General features: G+C 43.7%; 1 protein-coding gene across 1 annotated transcript in view; it reads left to right on the forward strand.

Moving 5' to 3' along the window:
* Positions 1 to 22,774, forward strand: part of HCN4 (hyperpolarization activated cyclic nucleotide gated potassium channel 4) — a 475,312-nt gene that overhangs the window by 424,598 nt on the left and 27,940 nt on the right. Inside the window, 2 exon segments of the mRNA XM_030190366.1 lie at positions 3,384 to 3,396; positions 3,399 to 3,601. Of these exon segments, the coding sequence (XP_030046226.1) occupies positions 3,384 to 3,396; positions 3,399 to 3,601 (216 nt within the window).

Below are 22,774 nucleotides of genomic sequence, written 5' to 3' on the forward strand. Positions count from 1 at the left end.
TAGTGGTTAGAGCAGTGGGCTGAGAACCTGAGCAGCCAAAGATAAAAAAAAACCTGCTGATGTTCTTTGTGACCTTGGGCAAGTCACCTTATCAGGACTGTTTCAGCTGTTCAAGTTGACCTGGGTGAGGTAGCAATGATATAACTAACTCCTTACAGTATAGCTACAATATAGAATTACCAACTTTAAAGTAACAACTCCTGCTAGTAGTAAGTTTCAGTTTTGCCATTTGGAGGAGTTATAGTGCAAACGGAATTACACCCAAAAGTCAAAGCAAAGAATAGATGCTCTGAAAATAAAGTAGTGGGATTCATTAATCAAGGTAGCACATTGCCAGGGTAATTTTATAAAGGATTTTCTGTATGCAAAGCCAGTATGCAAATAAAAAGTATACACATACACAAAGATTGCAATATTTTTATGCAACTCATGTGTAGACATTCTTAGAGGCATAGTTTGGGCATATCAGCTGAAAGGGTACAAATAAAATGTATACACATACACAAGGGTGTGCGATTTGAAAGTGTAAAACCCCATTCACAAAAAAACTACACTGGCTCCTAATCAAAGAACGCATTGCTTTCAAAATCTGCACTCTTGTTCACAAAATTATCTACGGTGAAGCTCCGGGATACATGACAGACTTGATCGACCTACCACCTAGAAACACATCCAAATCAACACGAACGTACCTAAATCTGCACTACCCAAGCTGCAAAGGACTCAAATACAAATCAACTTACGCGTCCAGTTTTTCCTACATAAGCACACAACTGTGGAACGCATTACCAAAAGCCTTGAAAACTACGAACGACCACCTAAACTTCCGGAAAACACTAAAAACTAATCTGTTTAGAAAGGCATACCCTACCGATCCAACATAAATGCCTGATCCCTGCAACACAACAAAACTAAAGAACGTAATGGACATAACACAACTCTTCTGTTGTACGATTCCCTAGTGTGGCTGGGCCACATGAACTTTATCTTACCACAACATCACTTTGTATTTATTTACTACGGAGTCTGTAACGCCTCTACGATACTATCCACCTTATAATTGAAAGAGAAAAACACCTAGATTTCGACCCAAATCGGGAGATAGACGTTTATCTCACAAAAACGAATAAATCGGTATAATGGAAAGCCGATTTTGGACGTTTTCAACTGCACTCCATCGCGGAAGCGTACAAAGTTGACGGGGGCGTGTCAGAGGCGTGGCAAAGGTGGAACTGGGGCGTGGTTATCGGCCGAGGAGAGATGGACGCCTTTCGCTGATAATGGAAAAAAAGTATGCGTTTGTAGCTAGAATTTAGAGCACTTTTCCTGGACCCTGTTTTTTCCACGAATAAGGCCCCAAAAAGTGCCCTAAATGACCAGATTACCCCCAGAGGGAATTGGGGATGACCTCCCTTGACTCCCCCAGTGGTCACTAACCCCCTCCCACCACAAAAAATGATGTTTCACAACTTTTTATTTTCACCCTCAAATGTCATACCCACCTCCCTGGCAGCAGTATGCAGGTCCCTGGAGCAGTTGTTAGGGGGTGCAGTGGACTTCAGGCAGGTGGACCCAGGCCCATCCCCCCCTACCTGTTACAATTGTGCTGCTTAATGCTTAGTCGTCCAACCCCCCCAAACCCACTGTACCCACATGTAGGTGCCCCCCTTCACCCCTTAGGACTATAGTAATGGTGTAGACTTGTGGGCAGTGGGTTTTGAGGGGGATTTGGGGGGCTCAACACACAAGGGAAGGGTGCTATGCACCTGGGAGCTCTTTTACCTTTTTTTTGTTTTTGTAAAAGTGCCCCCTAGGGTGCCCGGTTGGTGTCCTGGCATGGTGAGGGGGACCAGTGCACTATGAATCCTGGCCCCTCCCACGAACAAATGCCTTGGATTTATTCATTTTTGAGCTGGGCGCTTTCATTTTCCATTATCACTGAAAAACAAAAACGCCCAGCTCACAAATTGTCGAATAAAACATGGACGTCTATTTTTTTCGAAAATACGGTTCGGTCCGCCCCTTCACGGCCCCGTTCTCGGAGATAAACGCCCATGAAGATAGACGTTTTCGTTCAATTATGCCCCTCTATGTAAGCCACATTGAGCCTACAAACAGGTGGAAAAATGTGGGATGTAAATGTAACAAATAAATAAATAGTGGTATTGGACTTGCATAAAGGTGCTCACATTTACATGCATGTTATGCATATAAATGCTTAGAATGCTAGCATTTACACACATATGTGTGCGCTTATATGCATAAATGTTAGAATGGCTTCCAAGCATAATTCTGCAAGCATCTGCATAAGAGGCCCTTTTACTACAGCTTAGCACACACTGATATCCTTTATGTAATACTAACTGTTATCCCCCAATCTATTACTTACTATTATGATTCATTGTAAACCACATTGAGCCTGCAAAGAGGTGGGAAAATATGGGATACAAATGAATAAATAATAATAATAACGAACATTAGCATGTGCTAAATGCTGCATGTCCTATTTGATATCTACGGGCCACATGGCTAACAACCATTTGCACATATTTTATTTATTTTATTTTTATTTATTAAAACTTACTAAACCAATATAACTGCCAGAGGCAGAGCACAGCGGTGTACAAACTACAAATTAAAAGAAAAGAAAAGAACTCCATTTCAAGACAGGAAAGTTTATCAATCAAATCAAGAAAGAGAAAGCAAAGGAGGGGGGAGATAAAGTGGGAAGAGAAATGGCTGCTCATGAATTCTAGAACAACATGTCAATCCGATCCACCAAAAGCTAACTTAAAAAAACAAGTTTTTAAAGAAGTCTGAAAAGATTTGAAGGGAGTCTCAGACCAAAGGAAAGGAGGAAGTGTGTTCCAAATGTGAGGGGCGACAAAATAGAAAGCACTGTGTCTAGTGGATTCATAATATGCTTGCTTGGGGCATGGGAGAATCAGATGATGGTCATTTAGAGAGTGGAGGGTATGGAGGGGAATAAGGTATGGTTAAATCCGGAAGCCCAAGGCAAAAGGTGCAAAATGTCAATGTCGCTATTTTGAATTGAATTTGTTGTGAGCAGGTGGCATCTTCAGAGCAGCTATAAATTTACTTGGCTGCTTTAAGTTTGTTTTCCAGTACCATGTGGCTCTGTAAGCTTCTCCAGGTTTCCCCAAAACACATAATTTTTCCTAAAGAAAGGTTACTGAAGTTATTTATTAGGAACTCAGAGGAATTCTGTATATGCCTATGTAGTCATCAGTGATTGTCACTTTCTCACAAGATCAGTGGAGGGCTTGCTGTCACTTTAGTGAAAGGGTGGGGTAGGAGGACTCATGCCGGTCTCCTTTATTGTCATGTGAACAGTCTCTCTCTCTCTCTCTCTCTGTTTTTAGAATGACTCCTGGGGAAGCAGTATTCCTATGCACTCTTCAAGGCAATGAGTCACATGCTGTGCATTGGATACGGGCAGCAAGCTCCTGTTGGCATGTCGGATGTCTGGCTTACCATGCTGAGCATGATTGTGGGTGCCACTTGCTATGCCATGTTCATTGGCCACGCCACTGCACTCATCCAATCCTTGGACTCCTCCAGGCGGCAGTACCAGGAAAAGGTAAGGATTCATTCCTATTTATAGAAGTCTGTATATACAGTATTAATATTCAGGCATTGCTGTGAATCTGTTAAAGCCATAATTTATTTTATATATTTATTATAAAATCTTATAGACTGCTCTAGTGGCCTAAGTCATTCAAAGTGGTTTATAAAATTAAAATCAATTAAATCATAAGATCAATCTCCAGCATAAAAGCACGAGCCCAAACACACACACTTCCATACACCCATCACACAGTCACAAGGGAAATTTACCATAAGTAACATTTAATCAGCAGTGTCCCATAGCAGTTACCAAAGAAAAAGAAAGGATTTCAATTACTCTCTAAAAGTAAGAAGTTCATTTCAACATGCACACCCATAAAAAGAGTTCTACAGTTCAGAAGCAGCCAATGAGAACTCCACCCCGTCTCCTTATTTAGTTATTTTATTTATTAGGATTTATTTACTGCCTTTTTGAAGGAATTCACTCAAGACAATGTACAGTAAGAATAAATAAAAAATGAGCAATAGACAATTACAGCAGTAAAAACATTCAAATAACAATACAAAGTATGGCGTGGAGGGGCATAATCGAACGCAAACACCTAACTCCATGGGCGTTTGTCTCCGAGAATGGGTCCGTGAAGGGGCGGACCGAACCGTATTTTCAAAAAAATGGATGTTTTTGAGCTGGGCGTTTGTTTTTTTTAGTGATAATGGAAACTAAAAACGCCCAGCTCAAAAATGTCCTAATCCGAGCCATTTGGTCATGGGAGGGGCCAGGATTCATAGTACACTCACCCCCCTGATATACCAGGATACCAACTGGGCACTCTAGGTCAGTGCGGTGGACTTCAGAAAAAGCTCCCACATGCATAGCTCCCTTACCACGGTTGCTGAGCCCCCAACCCCCCTCCCCCAAAACCCACTACCCACAAATGTACAACACTACCATAGCTCTTAGGGGTGAAGGGGGCACCTACATGTGGGTACAGTGGGTTTTGGAGACCTCCCATTTACCAGCACAAGTGTTACAGGTGGGGGGGGGGGATGGGCCTGGGGCCACCTGGCTGAAGTGCACTGCGGTACCCACTAAAAGTGCTCCAGGGACCTGCATACACGCAGGCCTCTAGGACTTGTTGCTGCTGTATAACATTGGCACACCAGTTGACACCTGAAGACTAATCTCTCCAAAAATGTCCTTTATTGGAATAACTGCGTTTACTCACAATTAACTGCAGATCAGAGGTTGTGCCCCACTGGCAACGAGTCTCCCTGGTACTGAGATTAGCAGTAGGTCAGAGCTGGCAGAATGCTGTACAATGCCCTCTTTCAGCCACATTCAAGGTAAGAACTAAATTCTCTAACGTGGCTAACACAGGAAAGGGAACTAAAACAGGATTACAAAAATGGCCACTACCGCATGGACTACAACAGGAAACACAACAGGGCACACTCTGACCCAGTAGGCAGGGGGAAAAGCACCATGGGAGAAGAGCCTACCAACTACCAACATCGTGAGACTGTAACACAAACTAATGAAATCACGGAGCCCAATACCGTACACCCACCACAATGCAATGCTGATGTGACCCTGTACTGCACCCAAGAGCCACATCTGACCCAGGGAAAGGCTGTGACAGGATCGAACACATTCTGCTGTCATGGAGGTGGGTACGGCATTTGAGGCTGGCATACAGGCTGGAAAAAAAGTTTTTAAAGTGGGGATTTTTTGGTGGGAGGGGTTAGTGACCACTGGGGAGTCCGGGGAGGTCATCCCCGATTCCCTCCAGTGGTCATCTGGGCAGTTGAGGCATTTTTTGGGACTTGTTCGTGAGAAAAAAGAGTCCAAAAAAAGTGACCCAAAATCGAGGTAAAAACGCCTTTTTTTTCGATTATCAGCTAAAGACGCCCATCTCTCCTCAGCTGATAACCACGCCCCAGTCCCGCCTCCACCACACCTCTGACACGCCCCCATCAACTTTATTCGTTTCCGCGACGGAGTGCAGTTGGAAACGCCCAAAATCGGCTTTCGATTATACCAATTTGGGCGCCTTTGCGAGAAAAACGCCCATCTCCCGATTTGGATCGAAATATAGGCGTTTTTCTCTTTCGAAAATAAGGCGGATAGTATACTACTTACAATGTCAACACAATACGTAATAGAACATTTTAATTGACAGTGTAGGGTATAAGCAAAGATGGAACATATAGATAGATAAGAGAGTAAGAGGAGTTAGAAAATAACGTGACTAATTTAAAGAAAGTTGCTCTTCAAACTGCTTTTTTCATAATTTTCAGTGTCTTCTTCTTCTGCAGAATGTCTGGCTATTAATCACTGAAAACCTCACACAATTGTGCCCATATTCATTCCTGTTCTGCAGTACTTCCACTGCTGTTTCAGCAGCAAAAGCATTGTAGATCTGTGCCATAAGAACACAACAGGTGTCATACTCTGTCAGACTAATGGCCCATTGAGCCTTACATTTAGGGATATACTTATATTTTATTTCTTTTTCAAAATAAATTAAGAGTAAAAAAAATTCTATCTATTTATTTATAAAACTTGATCACTTTTTGAGTGCATAAATCCTATCAAGAAAAGCACATAGAGTAGATTTCCTAGGTCCCAGGGGCGTAGCCAGACAGCAGATTTTGGGTGGGCCTAGGCAAGAAGTAGGTGGGCACCAAGTGTTCTCCACCCCACCAAAAAAATATCTCAGCTTGTGGAAAAATGCTTCTCTCCACCTTGGCAGTCTGCAGCAGGTAGGCGCTGAAAACTGAGAATGTGCAGGTGCCGGTATCGTGGAGAGTAGCGTTTTCAGCTGGCAGAGATTGGGATCCCCACCAGCTACTGCTAAATCTGTATTACTGTTGGGTGGGCCTGAGCCCTATGTGGGTGGGCCCTGGCCCACCCCAGCCCACCTGTGACTACGCCACTGCTAGGTCCATCAGCAGGAATCTCCCAAGCCTTCTTAAATTTAGAGAAGGAGTGTTCTTGACTGACAAATCTGATTAATTTCTTTGACTGGATGACCAGACAGTAGGATCGAGGGAGAGCTCTAAGAGGTAAACTCAATAAATAGCACCGAAATGTAAGCGTTGAGATGATGCGTGCTGAGTGAAACTGCTATCATAGAACATTAGCATAAGTTTACAGTGTCACATCTAACCTTAGGCATGAGTACTTACCCTATGTCAAAAGCTGGTGTAAGTGCTCATACCGAACTGCACTAACCATTAGGCTACCTCTCTGCACTGCATGAATGTCTGTTCGGCCATGTTATAAGATGATACCAGTCCAAATATAATCCCAAATCAACAGCAATCCTTACTGCATTCCTGAGCATTGTAACTCACTGAACATTAGCTTTCAAACACAGTGAGATTTATAACACCAACCTCTTCATTGGCGTCACAGGAAAAACTATTTATGATTCCCAAATATATCAAGTGGTTCAATTTATTTATTTTTCAGTTTTTAATACATAATATTATTTAATTGATTAAATAATAATCTGAGTAAATGTTCCACTTCCATGCTGGGGACAAAATCGAAAAATAAGTAATTTGGCGCCAAAATGAAATACGCTTGTCTCCAACCCGGCAGTAGAACATTTACTCAGATTATTATTTAATCAATTAAATAATATTATGTACTAAAAACTGCAAAAATAAATAAATTGAACCACTTTATAGAATAAGCCTAAATTTCCATGCAGTTTATACAGTATGCCGAGTGCCCATACGTGCGACTAAATTTAGTCATGGGCAGTTACGCCAAGTAAAACTTAGTGTACATGCCAACACCTAAATTAGACACAGACCGGGTGTATTCTATAACAACACACATAGATTTTAGAAACGCCCATGACCATGTCCCCTTTTCAACTATGCGACTCAGAATTTATGCTCATCACATTACAGAATACACATGCCAGTGTCAATAATTGCTTAAGTGGCAATTGTTGGCACTGATTAGCTTGTTAACTAATTAAGTTGCATGTACAAATACAGAATACAACTAGATTTGCATGTGCAACTTAAGTTGCGCTATATAGAATCCAGGGGTATGGGCTCAATTCTATATTTGCTGCCAAAAAAATTGGCGTGAATAGAAAATGCAACTACACGTATTCTATAAACCACTCCAAAAGTTATGCATGGTTTACAGAATATGCATAGCGCCATCCACATGACTAAAATTTAGATGCAGTCATTTACACCAATGGTATAAATGCCCATGTCTCAATTTAGGTGCAGAACAGGTTATTCTATAACACTGCACATACATTTTAGGAATACCTACAACCCGCACATGGTCTTCCCTTAGCCATACCCCCTTTTGAGATCCGCGTGGTAGAATTTAAGCAGACTATAGAATACGCTTAGCAAGTAGTGCATGTAAATTCCAATTAGTGCCAATTAGTGCTGATAATTGCTTAACATACAATTATCATTGCTGATTGGCTTGTTAACCAATTGAGTTGCACACGCAACTCAGGTCACAAATACAGAATTTGGGGGTATTTGCGTGAGAATTTTTATATTATTTTTGTTGAACATTTCTCCTGCTCTTGGGGTTTTCTGAGCTTTTTAAAGTTGCCTTTAGAAAATAAGCATAAAATAGGCTCCTTCTCCCAACGTTGATATATGCACCCTGTTTCAAAATTAGTCCCACAGTGCTACCCTAATACCAGTTTAATCGGCTCTGTCATTTCGGATATCCTATTGCTAAGAGGGCTCAGAAATGTAAGTTTCTGCCGGATACACATAGACAGCCACATCAATTGGTTTTATTCTAATTCACAACCTGCTTATTAGCAGTTAATTCAAATTATTTTGAACTATTCGTATTTAGCTGCTTTTTATGTAAATCCATCTAAGTACTCTCAGCTTTTCTCATATCCTCTCTGTCAGGAAACTCTAATTACTATGTTTTGACAGTATCTGAAGATACCTCCCTCCAAACTATGCACGCCTGAGTAAATGATCCAGTTTAAAAACTATTCTCTCTCCTTTTCAATTATTAGCACTAGTAACCAGAAGTTCCCTGGTTCCTAACAAAACTAAAGCCCCCCTTCCGTGCACCATTGTCTCATCCATCCAATGAGGATAACATTACTAATATAAACCCTATTTTAAAAATAAATGTAGGTATAGTTTGCAATGCATACTCATTTCAAAACTACTGTACAACATTAACAAAACATAATGCCATAATTGGCCTCACTGTTTTTAAGTTAAAGGCTCAATGTCTCTTATTTGTGTTTCTTATCTGTCAGTGTTATTAGATTATAATCATCAAAAAAGTTGAGACTGCCTACTATAGGTGTGTGTAATGCATTGCATACTCCTGTAGCATTATACATTAACAATAATAATCATAGAGATTCCCTGAGGTCCATATTCAGCTGTGCGGTGAATGTGTCATTTGAAATGTCTAATTAGGAAGTTTTAAATTACAGTACTATCAATTTAAGTGACAATGTTAGATATTTGAAGTTAAACTCACTATCAGGTTTATTTTCGAAAGAGAAGGATGCCCATCTTTCGACACAAATCAGGAGATGGGCGTCCTTCTCTCAGGGTCGCCCAAATCGGTATAATCGAAAGCCGATTTTGGGCGTCCTCAACTGCTTTCCATCACGGGGACGACCAAAGTTCCCGGGGGCGTGTCGGAAGCATAGCAAAGGTGGGTCTTGAGCGTGCCTAACACATGGGCGTCCTTGACCCATAATGGAAAAAAAGGGCGTCCCTGACAAGCACTTGAATTACTTTACTTGGTCCTTTTTTTCTTACGACCAAGCCACGAAAAGGTGCCCAAACTGACCAGATGACCATCGGAGGGAATCGGGGATGACCCTTACTCCCCCAGTGGTCACTAACCTCCTCCCACCCTCAAAAAATGTTTTTAAAATATTTTTTGCCAGCCTCTATGTCAGCCTCAAATATCATACCCAGCTCCATGACAGCAGTATGCAGGTCCCTGGAACAGTTTTAGTGGGTGCAGTGCACTCCAGGCCCACTGTACCCATATCTAGGTGCCCCCCTTCACCTGTAAGGGCTATGGTACTGGTGTACAGTGGTGGGTAGTGGGTTCTGGGGGGGTTGGGGGGTCAGCACACAAGGTAAGGGAGCTATGTACCTGGGAGCAATTTCTGAAGTCCACTGCAGTGCCCCCTAGGGGCCCGGTTGGTGTCCTGGCATGTCAGGGGGACCAGTGCACTATGAATGCTGGCTCCTCCCATGACCAAAGGGCTTGCATTTGGTCATTTCTGAGATGGGCGTCCTTAGTTTCCATTATTGCCGAAAATCAGAAATGACCAAGGCTAAGGACGACCATCTCTAGAGATGACCTAAATTTCAAGATTTGGGCATCCCCAACCGTATTATCGAAATGAAAGATGGACGCCCATCTTGTTTTGATATTACAGGTTTCCCCGCCCCTTCGCCAGGACATCCTGCGAGGACATCCTCAGGAAAACTTGGGCGCCCCTTTCGATTATGCCCTTCCACGGGATTCTTTACGAAGCTGCTGCAAAAGGGGGCCTGCTCTGGCATGTGTTTTTAATGCACACCGTGGTCCCCTTTTGCCACAGCTGGTAAAAGGCAGGTTTCCCTTTTCTTAAAGACATGGCCGTGTGGCAAGTGTTCATTGGAAATGTAAATTATATACCATCCAGTTCATATTCCTTATTTGCATAAAGCAAAACAATCTGCACCATCAGAGCCAGCTCCATGGCCTGCCACTGGATGCTGAGCACTCCCAATACTGAGCAAGCTCCTTTATTGTGTCCAGGGAAGGGTAAAAGGTATTGTGTTTGGCACATCCAATCATTTTGAAATGTTCATGCTTAAGGTCCAAACCACTCCAAACACATGAATGTCATTCCATTTTCTTTAGAGGGCATTAATTATTTATCTGTCTGTGACCTGAAAATTGTATGGACAGGTCAAGATCAATTATGGATGTTATCATATACTAGGAGTTTACCTTTTTGGGCAGACTGGATGGACCATGCAGGTCTTTATCTGTCATCATCTACTGTGTTACTATGGGGTAAATATTCAGCCGGTGGCAGTGAGCATTTTGCTGACCGCCGCTGGCATTATTCCTGGAAATTCAATACCATGCTATGTCTGGGCTTCAGCACTGAATATTCGGTTTATGTGGAGCCAGCTAACACATTTCCAGTTAATAGGAGTTGAGGAGTGGCCTAGTGATTAGAGCACCAGTCTTGACATCGAGGTGCCCAGTTCAAATCCCATGGCAGTTCCTTGTGATCTTGGGCAAGACACTTAACCCTCCATTGCCTCATGTACAAGCTTAGATTGTGAGCCCTCCAGGGACAGGGATATACCCAGTATACCTGAATGCAAATCACCTTGAGCTACTACTGAAAAAGGTGTGAGCAATATCCAAATAAATAAAGTCAACAGTGGCGTAGCAAGGGCGGGGCAGTGGAGGCGGTCCGCCCTGGGTGCACGCTGCTGGAGGGTGCAGAGAGCAGCCGCACATCTGTTGGCTCTGCTGGTTCCCTGCTCCCTCTGCCCTGGAACAGGTTACTTCCTGTTCCGGGGCAGAGGGAGCAGGGAGCCAGTGGAGGCGACAGGTGTGCGGCTGTTCTCTGCACCCTCCAGCAGCCAAGAATGCACCCGGGGGGGGGGGGCTTGATGCGCCGGGGAGGGGGGTGTCATTGTGCCGGGAGGGAGTGTCATGCTGCACCCTGGAGGGACAGACACCGCTGCACCCCGGGGGGGGGGGGGGGTGCGCAGCAGCGGCGATCCGCCCCGGGTGGCAGCCGACCTAGGATCACCTCTGAAAGTCAATATTTAGAATTTAAGCAGCTATGGGTTACCACATAAAGATAGGACTGGGTTGCAACCCCGGAACACCCTTCCCCACCCTCCCCACCCCCATAAAAATATCTGGTTTTCAGTTAGGCACTAACTGCAAATTTTCAGCAGTGATAACCAGTTAACTGCCACTGAAAATTAGCAAATAGCCTAGAAGAAGTGATTTAACCAGTCAGCAGTCGTTTCTGGAAGATCAAATCATTTTGAATATCAACCAGTATGTTACTATTTGTGAATAGGGTGAACACGTGTGTAAACCATCATGCACACTCGGTGAATGACATTTTATTGCAAACAACAGCCTATCCGTAGTATTTACATAGTGAGAGTTAGTGAGTTTTTATATGTTCTCTCTTAGATATGAAAAAATAAAGCTAAAAATAGTTTTTAAGTAATATGGTGGTGGCGTTTGTTATGCAATACAGTTTTCTTCTTTATGTTAGTGGCATGTCTATGATACACTATTGTCTCTAAAATAAAAGTTTGTGTTTAGCTAGGCAATATGTTTCCAAAATTATTATTATTATTTGCATTTGTATAGCGCTACCAGACGCACGCAGCGCTGAACACCTGACACACAGAGAGACAGTCCCTGCTCAATAGAGCTTACAATCTAAAAAAATACAGACAGACAAGACAATTAAGAGCAAGGGAAGTACTGGGTAAGAAGGAACAAGGGGAGGGCAATTGAGCAGAGGCTAGGAGCCAAAAGCAGTGGTGAAAAGGTGGGTTTCAGCATAGATTTGAAAACAGGTAGAGATGGAGCTAGACATACAGGCTCAGGAAGTCTATTCCAGGCATAAGGTGCCGCGAGGGAAAAGGAACGAAGTCTGGAGTTAGCAGTGGAGGAGAAGGGGGAAGACAAGAGAGATGTCTCTGCATACCCACAAATCCCTATTTTTTATGCAGCTAGAAATATACATATACTTTCAGGTAACTAAAATTTAACTCCCATAAAAGGTACATAGGGCTACTACTACTATTTAGCATTTCTATAGCGCTACAAGGCGTACGCCGCGCTGCACAAACAGGGCCAGATTCTATATATGGCACCTGGAAAATCTACATGGAAATCATTTTTGCCTAAGCTTATTCTATAAGATTTAGGTGTGCTATACAGACTACACTTAGTTCATATCCCAGCACCTAAAACTATGTGCATCCATTTAAACCAACAGAAATGTGGCATAAATCACAGCACGTGGATTTACGTGGACTTGGCCATGTTCAATAACAATGCAAGTAAATTTGGGAACGCCCACGAAATGCCCATTTCCCTGCCTATAGCCACACCCCTTTTGAACTGCACACTTTAGAATTTAGATGCAGTTCATTACTGAATACGCTTAGCGAGTTATGCGCGTAAATTCTAATTTTTGCTTATTAAATGCTGTTAAAAATGTTGATTGCCTTGTTAAGTCAATTAACTTACACGCACGTTGTTATGGAATACGCTTAGATTTAGGCATGAAATGCTAGGCGTGATATATAGAATCTGGCCCATAATGTCTTTGAAACTGTACCCAATGTGTCTGTCATTTGATGATGGTGGTATTATAGAAAACATTCATTGCTTCATTTGTGTCCTGTGGGATCTGAAGCCTGATGTGATGATGATGATAACCTTTTGGCCCCTGTACACTCATATTCACAAGCCCTTGTGAGCCTTGTTCTGAAATTTAACCTTTTTCCCTTCTCCCTTCTCAAAAGTATAAAGAAGAACAGTCCAATTTCATGGCACTTGCTACATTGCTCTGCTGCTTCTAGCCTGGTCCTGTGCAGAGATCTCTGTAGAACAAGGCATAGTCAGGAACTGCACAGCTGCTGGGAGTTCTCACAGCTGGCTCAAGGTTATAGAGTCCATCCAGGAGGAATGAAAAATGACTTTACATTAATATTAATCTGCCCTAGTTTCAGGACAATTTAAAAATATGATATGGCAGTAGGAGCAGCAAGAAGAGCAAGAGCTAAGGAAGATTTATGATGGCAAAATTTGTCATTAACTCTGACTTCCTCTGACAGCAGCAGTGGCAAGCAGAACTGCAAACAGCCCTTCCTCCATTCATACAGGCATCCATCACACAGAACGTAGTGATGAGATGCCTCAGTCCTGCAGCCACGATGAAAATGGTGTGTGTGTAGCTTAGTGCTGTTACTAACATTATCAAAAACACTAGTATAGTCTCATGCAGTGTTTTCCAACTTGTGTCATGGCACACCATCATTTTCCATGTCCATCCTCCTGGCATAATCACTTTCCCTCCTCAACACCCACTCCCTGGCACTATCACTTTCTCGCCCTCTTTCCACCCCTTTACATCACCACCTTCCTTTTCCTTCCATCCTACCAGGAATCATATTCCGTATCATCACCTTCCTCTGACTGTCCTCATTCCCTGTCATTACTTCCTTCTCTTTCCCCCACACCTCCCCTGAAATCGTCATCTTCTCTTCTCTATGTTATTACCTGGCATCACCACTTTCTCTTCCATCTCGCCTCTTGTACTTCCATCCCACCTAATTTCCTTTCCCCCTTTGGATTTGCTTTTTGCCAGCAAGAGGAACATGCTCCTACCTCTTCCTCTGCTAGCTTTCCACATAGTTATTCAAGACCAACCAGCCCCCCATAGTTCCAACAACAAAGGAAGCCAGTACAGCAGGCAGCAGCAAGAAAGATATTCCCCTCACTGACTCTCCTACCAGCCAGAGGCCATAGTTCAAAGGGCATGGGAAGAAAAACAGATCAGGCCTTTGCTCCAAACAGCAGCAGCTGTGACCCACCTCCATCTTCTCTCTGTATGGCAAAACTTTTGCAGTTCATCTGAGGTTTCTCCACCACACAGTAGTGTGCTGCAGGACAGCAGTTGAGACTCTGATCTAAGCAGTCCAAAGCTTTGAGCCTAAGTAGCAATTAATTTCCCGGTTGACATTCAGCCCATGGGGGGTGGGGGGCAGCATTTTTAAAACGTTGACCACTGCAGGCAGAATTAGACCTGGATATTTGGAGGGGCATTTTTGAAAGGGATGTCCAAGTTGCAATTTGGACGTCCTTGCAAAACAGTGAAATCCAGGGGCAGGAAAACCCGTATTTTTGTAACAAGATGGTCGTCCATCTTTCGTTTCGAAAATACCGTCAGAGACATCCAAATCCTTAAATTTGGACGTCCCTAGATTTGGTCATCCCTAGACATGGACGTTTCTGACTTCCAGCGATTTTCGAAACCAAAGACATCCATGTCAAAAACGTCCTAATGCAAGCCATTTGGGCATGGAAGGAGCTAGCATTTGTAGTGCACTGGTCCCCCTGATGTGCCAGGACACGAACCGGGCACTCTAGGGGGCACTACAGTGGACTTCATAAAATACCCCCAGGTACATAGCTCCCTTACCTTGTGTGCTGAGCCCCCCAAAACCCACTACCCACAACTGTACACCACTACCATAGCCCTTACGAGTGAACGGGGCACCTAGATGTGGGTACAGTGGGTTTGTGGTGGGTTTTGGAGGGCTCACTGTTTCCTCCAGAAATGTAACACATAGAGGGGGGTATGGGCCTGGGCCGCCTGTCTGAAGTGCACTGCAGTACCCAGTAAAACGGCTCCTGAGACCTGCATGCGCTGTCATGGACCTGAGTATGACATCTGAGGCTGGCACGATATATTTTTAAAGATGTTTTTTGAGGGTGGGAAGGGGTTAGTGACCACTGGGGGGCTAACAGGAGGTCATCCCCGATTCTCTCCGGTGGTCATCTGTTCATTTCGGGCACCTTTTTGTGCCTTAGTCGTAAGAAAAACAGGTCCGGGTGAAAACGTCCAAGTGTTCGTCAGGGACATCCTTATTTTTTTTCGATTATGGGTCAAGGATGTCCAAGTGTTAGGCACGCCCAAGTCCCGCCTTCGCTGCGCCTCCGACATGCCCCCTTGAACTTTGGCCATCCTTGCGACAGAGTGCAGTTGGACACATCCTAAATTGGGTTTCGATTATACCGATTTGGATATCCCTGGGAGAAGGACATCCATCTTCCAATTTATGTCGAAAGATGGACGTCCTTCTCTTTCGAAAATGAGCCCATTGGTGGCAGGTCATATCTGGGTAGCAGCACTGAATATCGAGTTCTTTGATGGCTCCCAGATGTTATCTGAACATCACTAATATTCAGTGCCGGTACCTGAATAACTAACCAGGCTGCTTTTCATGTGGTTCTACTTGCCTAGTTAGTTACCTGGACAGTGGTAAAGAAGGGAAAAGGGGATGGGATTTCTGTGGTTATTTCATTATTATAATTTATATTCCGCTAAGGTCACAATGAGTTCTAAGCAGATTACAGTGAGAATGGATGACTAGAACAATATTAGCAAATAACATTCATAATTATCATCAAATAACTTCCAGCTAATATTCAATCCAATAATCATTTAAAAATAATAATTTTAAAAAACCTGCTACATAATCACTCTATAAATGAAGAAGAGATCCCAAAAACATATTTACAAAAGAAAAACGTTGAAAAATGTTTTCATTAAGAAAAATAGTAATTTAATACTTGTAACTCCTTAGGTAAATCATTCCAGACCTTTATTGCCTGGTAGGGTAAGGAGGCATGAAATAATATTAAGGATTAGGGTTACAATCAAAGTGGTTTATATATTACATACAGGTGCTTATTTTGTACTTGTGCAATGGAGGGTCAAATTCACAACAAGCTGCAGTGGGAATCGAACCCAGTTGTCAGGCCACTGCACTAAACATTAGGCCACTCCTCCACTCCAATCAGCATATAAGCAGTGCCCAGCTAACTTACAGGTCTGCCCAGTAGTGGCGGCCCTACCATTAACCTGCCTCAGGTGGCATGCTTGTGAGGTGGCATCGCCCCCCTCCCCTGCCCTTCCCTCCCCAACCACCTTCCCTGAAATTACCTTTTTCTTTTCTTGTTTTTCAAAAGAAGTCAGTGGCAGTGACTCCCATAGGCTGCCCTGCCGCCAGTCCTGGCACCTTCTCTCTACTGCGGGTGTCCCGCCTCCGACAGGAAATTACATCAGAAAGGTTGGCCACCAGCAGTACAGAGAAGGAGCCGAACCGGCAGCAGGACAGCCTATGGGAGTCGCTGCCATCGCCTTCTTTTGAAAAACAAGGAAAGAATAGAAAAGGTAATTTTGGGTAAGGGAATGGGGGGGGGGGGGGAAGGTCAGGGGGCGGTGGCTGAGGAGCCAGGGTGCCAGCTCATTTTCTGCCTCAGGTGGCAGATTGTCTTGGGCCGCCCCTGCTGCCCAGATAGTGCTACAATGGCACTATCCAATTAAATGTTGCTGAATATCATGTGTGGAGCTGTTCAGTGCTTTCAACAAGATAGGAGCCCTCCTACCCCGTTGAATATATTGAATATCTGCCCCTTCGTTTATTCATTTATAACTTGCCTGTCTTATCCATGCTAGTGATGTATTACATTTTTAATCTGTGAAGGCAATTAAATGTCTCAGCATGATAATAAGAGGTATGTGAAGTCCTGTGAAATAGTCTGAAACCAATATGGCAGCTGGAAGAGACAAAAACATCCAAAAGCAGAATGGTATCAGAGGGCATACATAAATTATAGAGGAGAAATTTGGTAAATGAAAAGGGACTATTGAAAATATTTATGGAAATTTACTGATGTTATTACCAGCTACAGATGATATAGAACATCACATGACTATACAAGAAGAAACCTGCATATTTTGTGGTGTGAATTGCAGCTCATGAGACAAAAATTGAGGAGAATATGTTTGTGTGAGATTCATGGTGTGGCTTCACATTCAGAGAGGCAAAAATGCCTTTTTTGTCATTAACAATTTATTATATCTCACTGGGGGAGATTTCAAACTTCATTATCATTCTTCAAATTCCTATTTGCACTTAAGAAGTAAAAATTCTAATAACAGAGCCTCCCTGCTGAGCAAGGTGTTACAGCAGACAGAACTGGAGCCATCTGTGTTCTGAGTAATGAGTGGAAACTTGCCCACTCTGGCATTCCCCTCGCAGCTTTCCTTCCCTATCCTCCATTGCCTGGGAGGTTCCCTTTTGGCTTTCTTTTTCATTGTATCTGAAAATAATTTTGAATCCTGCTTGAGATGCTAAAGAAAGATCCCATTGTTCTTTATTGATTGCTACTACTTAAAGCCACATTGAGCCTGCAAATAGGTGGGAAAATGTGGGACACAAATGCAATAAAATAAATAAATAATAAAGCAGATTTTTCATACAGGGTCCTAGGGCTGTGTATTTCAGTATTAATGTATGAGGTTAGAGGCATGCGAGAGTTCAGAAGGAATAAGGTACGGCTGGGGGAGTGGCAGTGTTGTAAAGGGGGGATTCTGTGAGTCATGGGAGGTTGATGAACCAGGGAGTAGCAAATTCAGCTGGGGGGGGGGGGCATTGCTTTCAGATGCTTTTGAGGAGGGGAAAAGAAGAGTCTTCCTTTCCCCTGTAAGAAAGGGTCTCTCTTCTGGTTTCTTGTGAATGAAGCGAGTCAGTAGGAGATTAAAGAGGAGCACCACCCCTCCCCATATGGGGAAGTCTTCCCTTATTTGATAGACTCAACTCCAAGCTATGCATCCTAGCATACCACTAAGGAACAGGTGCCACCATTTTCCAAAAAGGCAGTGGGAGCAGCTGGATGCTGCTGGACTCCACCTCAGACCAGGTATGTATTATTGGTCTAGGAGATGATGGAGCACGGAACCTTTCTGGTCAACAGATTCCCTGGGCTGTGTGACTAGGCCACTGGTGCTCTGACCTGGATGCCCCTTGGGATGCAGAGACAAGACAGGAGCAGGGAAATCTAGACTGGGCTACAGGGGAATGTTTATGACATGCAAGGTGGGGTTTGGGAGGTCCAGGACATGGGGGCTAGAGTACATAAGTACATAAGTACATAAGTAGTGCCATACTGGGAAAGACCAAAGGTCCATCTAGCCCAGCATCCTGTCACCGACAGTGGCCAATCCAGGTCAAGGGCACCTGGCACGCTCCCCAAACGTAAAAACATTCCAGACAAGTTATACCTAAAAATGAGGAATTTTTCCAGTCCATTTAATAGCGGTCTATGGACTTGTCCTTTAGGAATCTATCTAACCCCTTTTTAAACTCCGTCAAGCTAACCGCCCGTACCACGTTGGGAAATCACGGGGTTTTTAATGGGCTTTTGGGGGGAAGTCAAGGGCATGGAGGCAAGAGGTGGGGAATCCGGGCCCACTGAGGGGTTTAATGGTCTTTTTTTTGGGGGGGGGGGGGTTGCCTCCCCTCCTGTCAGTGTGTGATCCAATCCCTGCTCACAAACTGGCAGGAAGAGAGGTAAGAGCTTCCAATGCAGCAGACCACAACAATTTACTGCACCAGTCTGCACTGTTTTTTTCTGGCTGCACATATTTTTAATGCATGGCAATTTCCAGGCCATTGGTTTACTGCAGTGGGAGTAAAAAACATTTCATGACATGTGTTAGAGTTACACACACGGGGCCATGAAGATTTACTAACCACACTAACGGGTAGGATTGAAAAAGAAGGTGACCCTGTGCTTTCAAATCCCAAAACAACAGTTTGAGAGACCGGTATAGGAATAGGAGACAGTTCTACATATAAGAATCAAAATATGTAAGCAGAACTGTGTCAGAGAGATCCAGTGATAAACAGCAGAGGTTGGTGCATGTCAGAATCAAGGTGCATTGGCAGAAATGGTGGGTGGGGTTGGGGGAGGTTTTAGAATAGCAGGGATTGCTGTAGGTAGGGATCAATACTGATACAGCTGTGAGGTAAGGGTGGGCATTCCTGGAATAGCAGAGATACTCTAGGCCAGCGTGAGGAAGTGAGTGATATAGTGGCAGGTGTTCCCGAGAACACTCGCTCACTGATGTTGCAGTTAAGCCACCTTATGGCAGGTGGTGCTAATCTGCCATGTCAGAGGCTAAGTCAGAGGGGTGAAGCTCAGGCTGGGAGCAGATTTGGATCAGAGAGGCATCAAGGGAAGAGGTCTCCAAGAGTGAGACCCGAAGTACAGAGGTCTCCTGGAGGAGGACTCGGAGTGAAGGAGTCCTTCCAAGGTGTTGGCTGGGCTGCAGTACCTGTGGGGGAGACCCAGGGAAGCAAGAAGTGACCCTGTTTCCAAAGTGGTAGCAGCAGTTAGCATATCTAGGTTTACAAAAAGGTTTGGACAAATTCCTGGAGGAAAAGTCCATAGTCTGCTATTGAGACAGACATGGGAAGCAACTGCTTGCCCTGGGATTTGTAGTATGGAGTGTTTTCTACCAGGTACCTGTGACCTGGGTTGGCCACTGTTTGGAAAACAGGATACTGGGCTAGATGGACCATTGGTCTGGCCCAGTATGGCTACTCTTATGTTCTCTTATGTAAGTTTGCACCTGGGGTAAAGAGTAACCACCCAGGGGTTACAAGAGAAGGAATAGAAGACTGCAAAGGTGAAAGAGTGCATTTCTTTATTTGCGAAGGCTCAGACTTAAGTGTTCCAACTACAGTCAAACCCGGATTTATGCACGTGTGACTAGAACTATGCTGCTGAAGGACTGCTGAAGAGAGGAGAAACCATTGTTAATGTGCTTATTGCTATCTTAAACCTGTGACAGAAACCAATTGATATTTTGTTTGCCTGTTCAGCAATAAAGTTTCCTTTTGGTTTACACTGTACCTGGACGATGACTATAGGGCTCCCAAAATGGCCACTAGCTATGCTACCACAGTCAGTAATTAAGCATTGAAGCATAGCTGTATGTGAGGATAGGGAGATCCAGTGCCACTGGTCAAACCTGAGGTATGTTGGTAGAGTGGTGGTATAACAGGGATTGCTATGACATCAGGATCAAGGAATATGGGTAAATAAGGGAGAGAGCAGTGCTGGAAGTCATTGGCAGAGCTATGTGAGAACTAGTCTTAGGGATATGCTGTTATTTCAAATGACATTTTCTATTTTGTTTGATTTCTTACATCCTGATTTTCATAGCTTGGTGATACAATGGTTGCGTGAAATTGGGATTTGCAGTGTGGCTTTTAAGATGGTTTACATCTTTTATAAGTGACAGAACTCAGTTTCATGGCTGACCACAGTTCTCCAGAGTACACCTTGAGATGTGGACAGCCCCCCCCCCCCCCCCCCCACAAGGGGGGAGGGGAGTTATTCAGTGTTTATTTAGCTGAAGTTATTAACAGATTCTGTGCTGAATGTCATATATTTAGTGCTGACCTACACATAACAGGTAGGAACTAAGGCCGATGCTGGACAGACTTCTATGGTTTGTGTCCTGCAAATGGTAAAAGACTGAAGAAGATTTGGCAACTCCAGCATTGGAGAAACCAAGTCTGATACCAGACAGACTTCTACCATATGTGTCCCGCAAATGGCAAAACACAGGTGAAACTTCAGCAACTCCAGTGTTGTAGATTACTTTATTGTCACGTGCTGTGAGTGAGGGTGCTGTGCAGCTCAAGGGGGGGGGGGGGGGCGGGGAGAGAAGAAGACATCTTGGCTGGTAAGTTGAATACTGTCAGCAATATTTGGGGATGATATATGGTGATAACCAAGACTCCATCATGTTTGGCTGCCTATATGGTTGGCGTCTGTTTACGCGTTCTAAAAATACTAGGACTAGGGGGCATGCGATGAAGCTACAAAGTAGTAAATTTAAAACAAATCAGAGAAAATGTTTCTTCACTCAACGTGTAATTCAACTCTGGAATTCATTGCCAGAAAAAGTAGTAAAGGCAGTTAGCTTAGCAGAGTTTAAAAAAGGTTTGGACAGCTTCCTAAAGGAAAAGTCCATAGACCATTATTAAATTGGACTTGGGGAAAATATTTCTGGATAAGCAGCATAAAATGTTTTGTACTTTTTTGGGGATCTTGCCAGGTATTTGTGACCTGGATCGGCCACTGTTGGAAACAGGATGCTGGGCTTGATGGACCTTTGGTCTGTCCCAATGTGGCAATACTTATGTACTTATGGTGAAGACTTGACAATCAGTATTTAAGCATGGGTGGCTGGGGTCTGCACAGAGTGGTGGGTGCAACTCTGTCCACTTTGTTAGGTAAACTGGGTGGACCATGTGGGTCTTTATCATTTACTGTGTTACTGTGTATTACATACATTGACAGGGATCGAGTGAATGCACTTTCTAACATGAATTCATAACAAGATGCTCTTGTGGAATGGCTGCAATATTTCTTCATTTCTTGGTTTAATTAATTTATGGCCCATCTTTCTAACAATCCCAAGTTGGTAACAAACACTTGCATTGTCTTTGAAAGAAACATGATGCTGCCATAAAACAAACACTTAAGCTAGCATAAAACATCAATCAGAATTGTCAAAAACCTCCCAAAACAGCAATCTTTTAAAACCTTCTCTAAACTTTACAAGTTCTACTCAGTTTGTAATACAAACGGAAGGATATTGAAGGTCTGAGAGCCGGCATGCACCCACATATGCTGGCTCTTGGTATATACATAATGATGGTACCTCCAGAAAAGACTGCTGAGAGGAATGAAGCATTGTGATATCCCCCTCTTCACTCAGAGTGACCTGGTTCTCAATATGCAGATCATATGCAAATTAGTGTGCTACCCCTTCTCGCTCAGGGTGACCTGGTTCCCACTAAGCAAATTAAACAGGTCTCACAAACTGCATATTTCTCAGGCAACTCTTTATTCCAGCCCCTGGGCACACTTCTTCTAGCTTAATACTTTATGCTTTCATAGGTCTTCACACTGAGCCTCCCCACACAGATACATGGGCTCAGTACTAGCTTCAATACTTTGGGGACTCCCAACCCCAGGCTTTGCAGCCTGCTTCTCTCAGTACTTTGGACACACAGTCCTCCCTTTGAACACACAGTTCTTTACCAGTACTTGGGACACACAGTCCTTCCTTTGAACACACAGTTCTTTACAAGTACTGGGGACACACAGTCGCCCACTAATGCTTTAGGGCCTTCTTACCCCAGGATTTCCAGCCTGCTTGTCTCCTTTGGACACCCAGTCCACCACAAGTCCATAAGGTTACCCAGTATCTTCCAGGGGGATCCCTCTTCTTCTGCTGCCAGCTCACTTCACTTCCCTTTCACAACTCAGGTGGGTATAAAGGGGTTAATTAGCTACACAGGACCCAGCCCCTAATCAGCTACACCTGTTGCCACCCCCAGGACTCTCCCCGGTCCTAGCAACCTCTTACTTCTCACAGCATGCATGCTAGACAATAGTGAATCAAAGCTCAGCTATGTTGTAAAGGAGCAACATATGATCTGTAAAGTCCAACATGGAAACAAACAAACTGGCTATTGAATGGTATGA

Source organism: Microcaecilia unicolor, chromosome 1 (assembly GCF_901765095.1).
Source record: "Microcaecilia unicolor chromosome 1, aMicUni1.1, whole genome shotgun sequence".
NCBI lineage: Eukaryota > Metazoa > Chordata > Amphibia > Gymnophiona > Siphonopidae > Microcaecilia > Microcaecilia unicolor.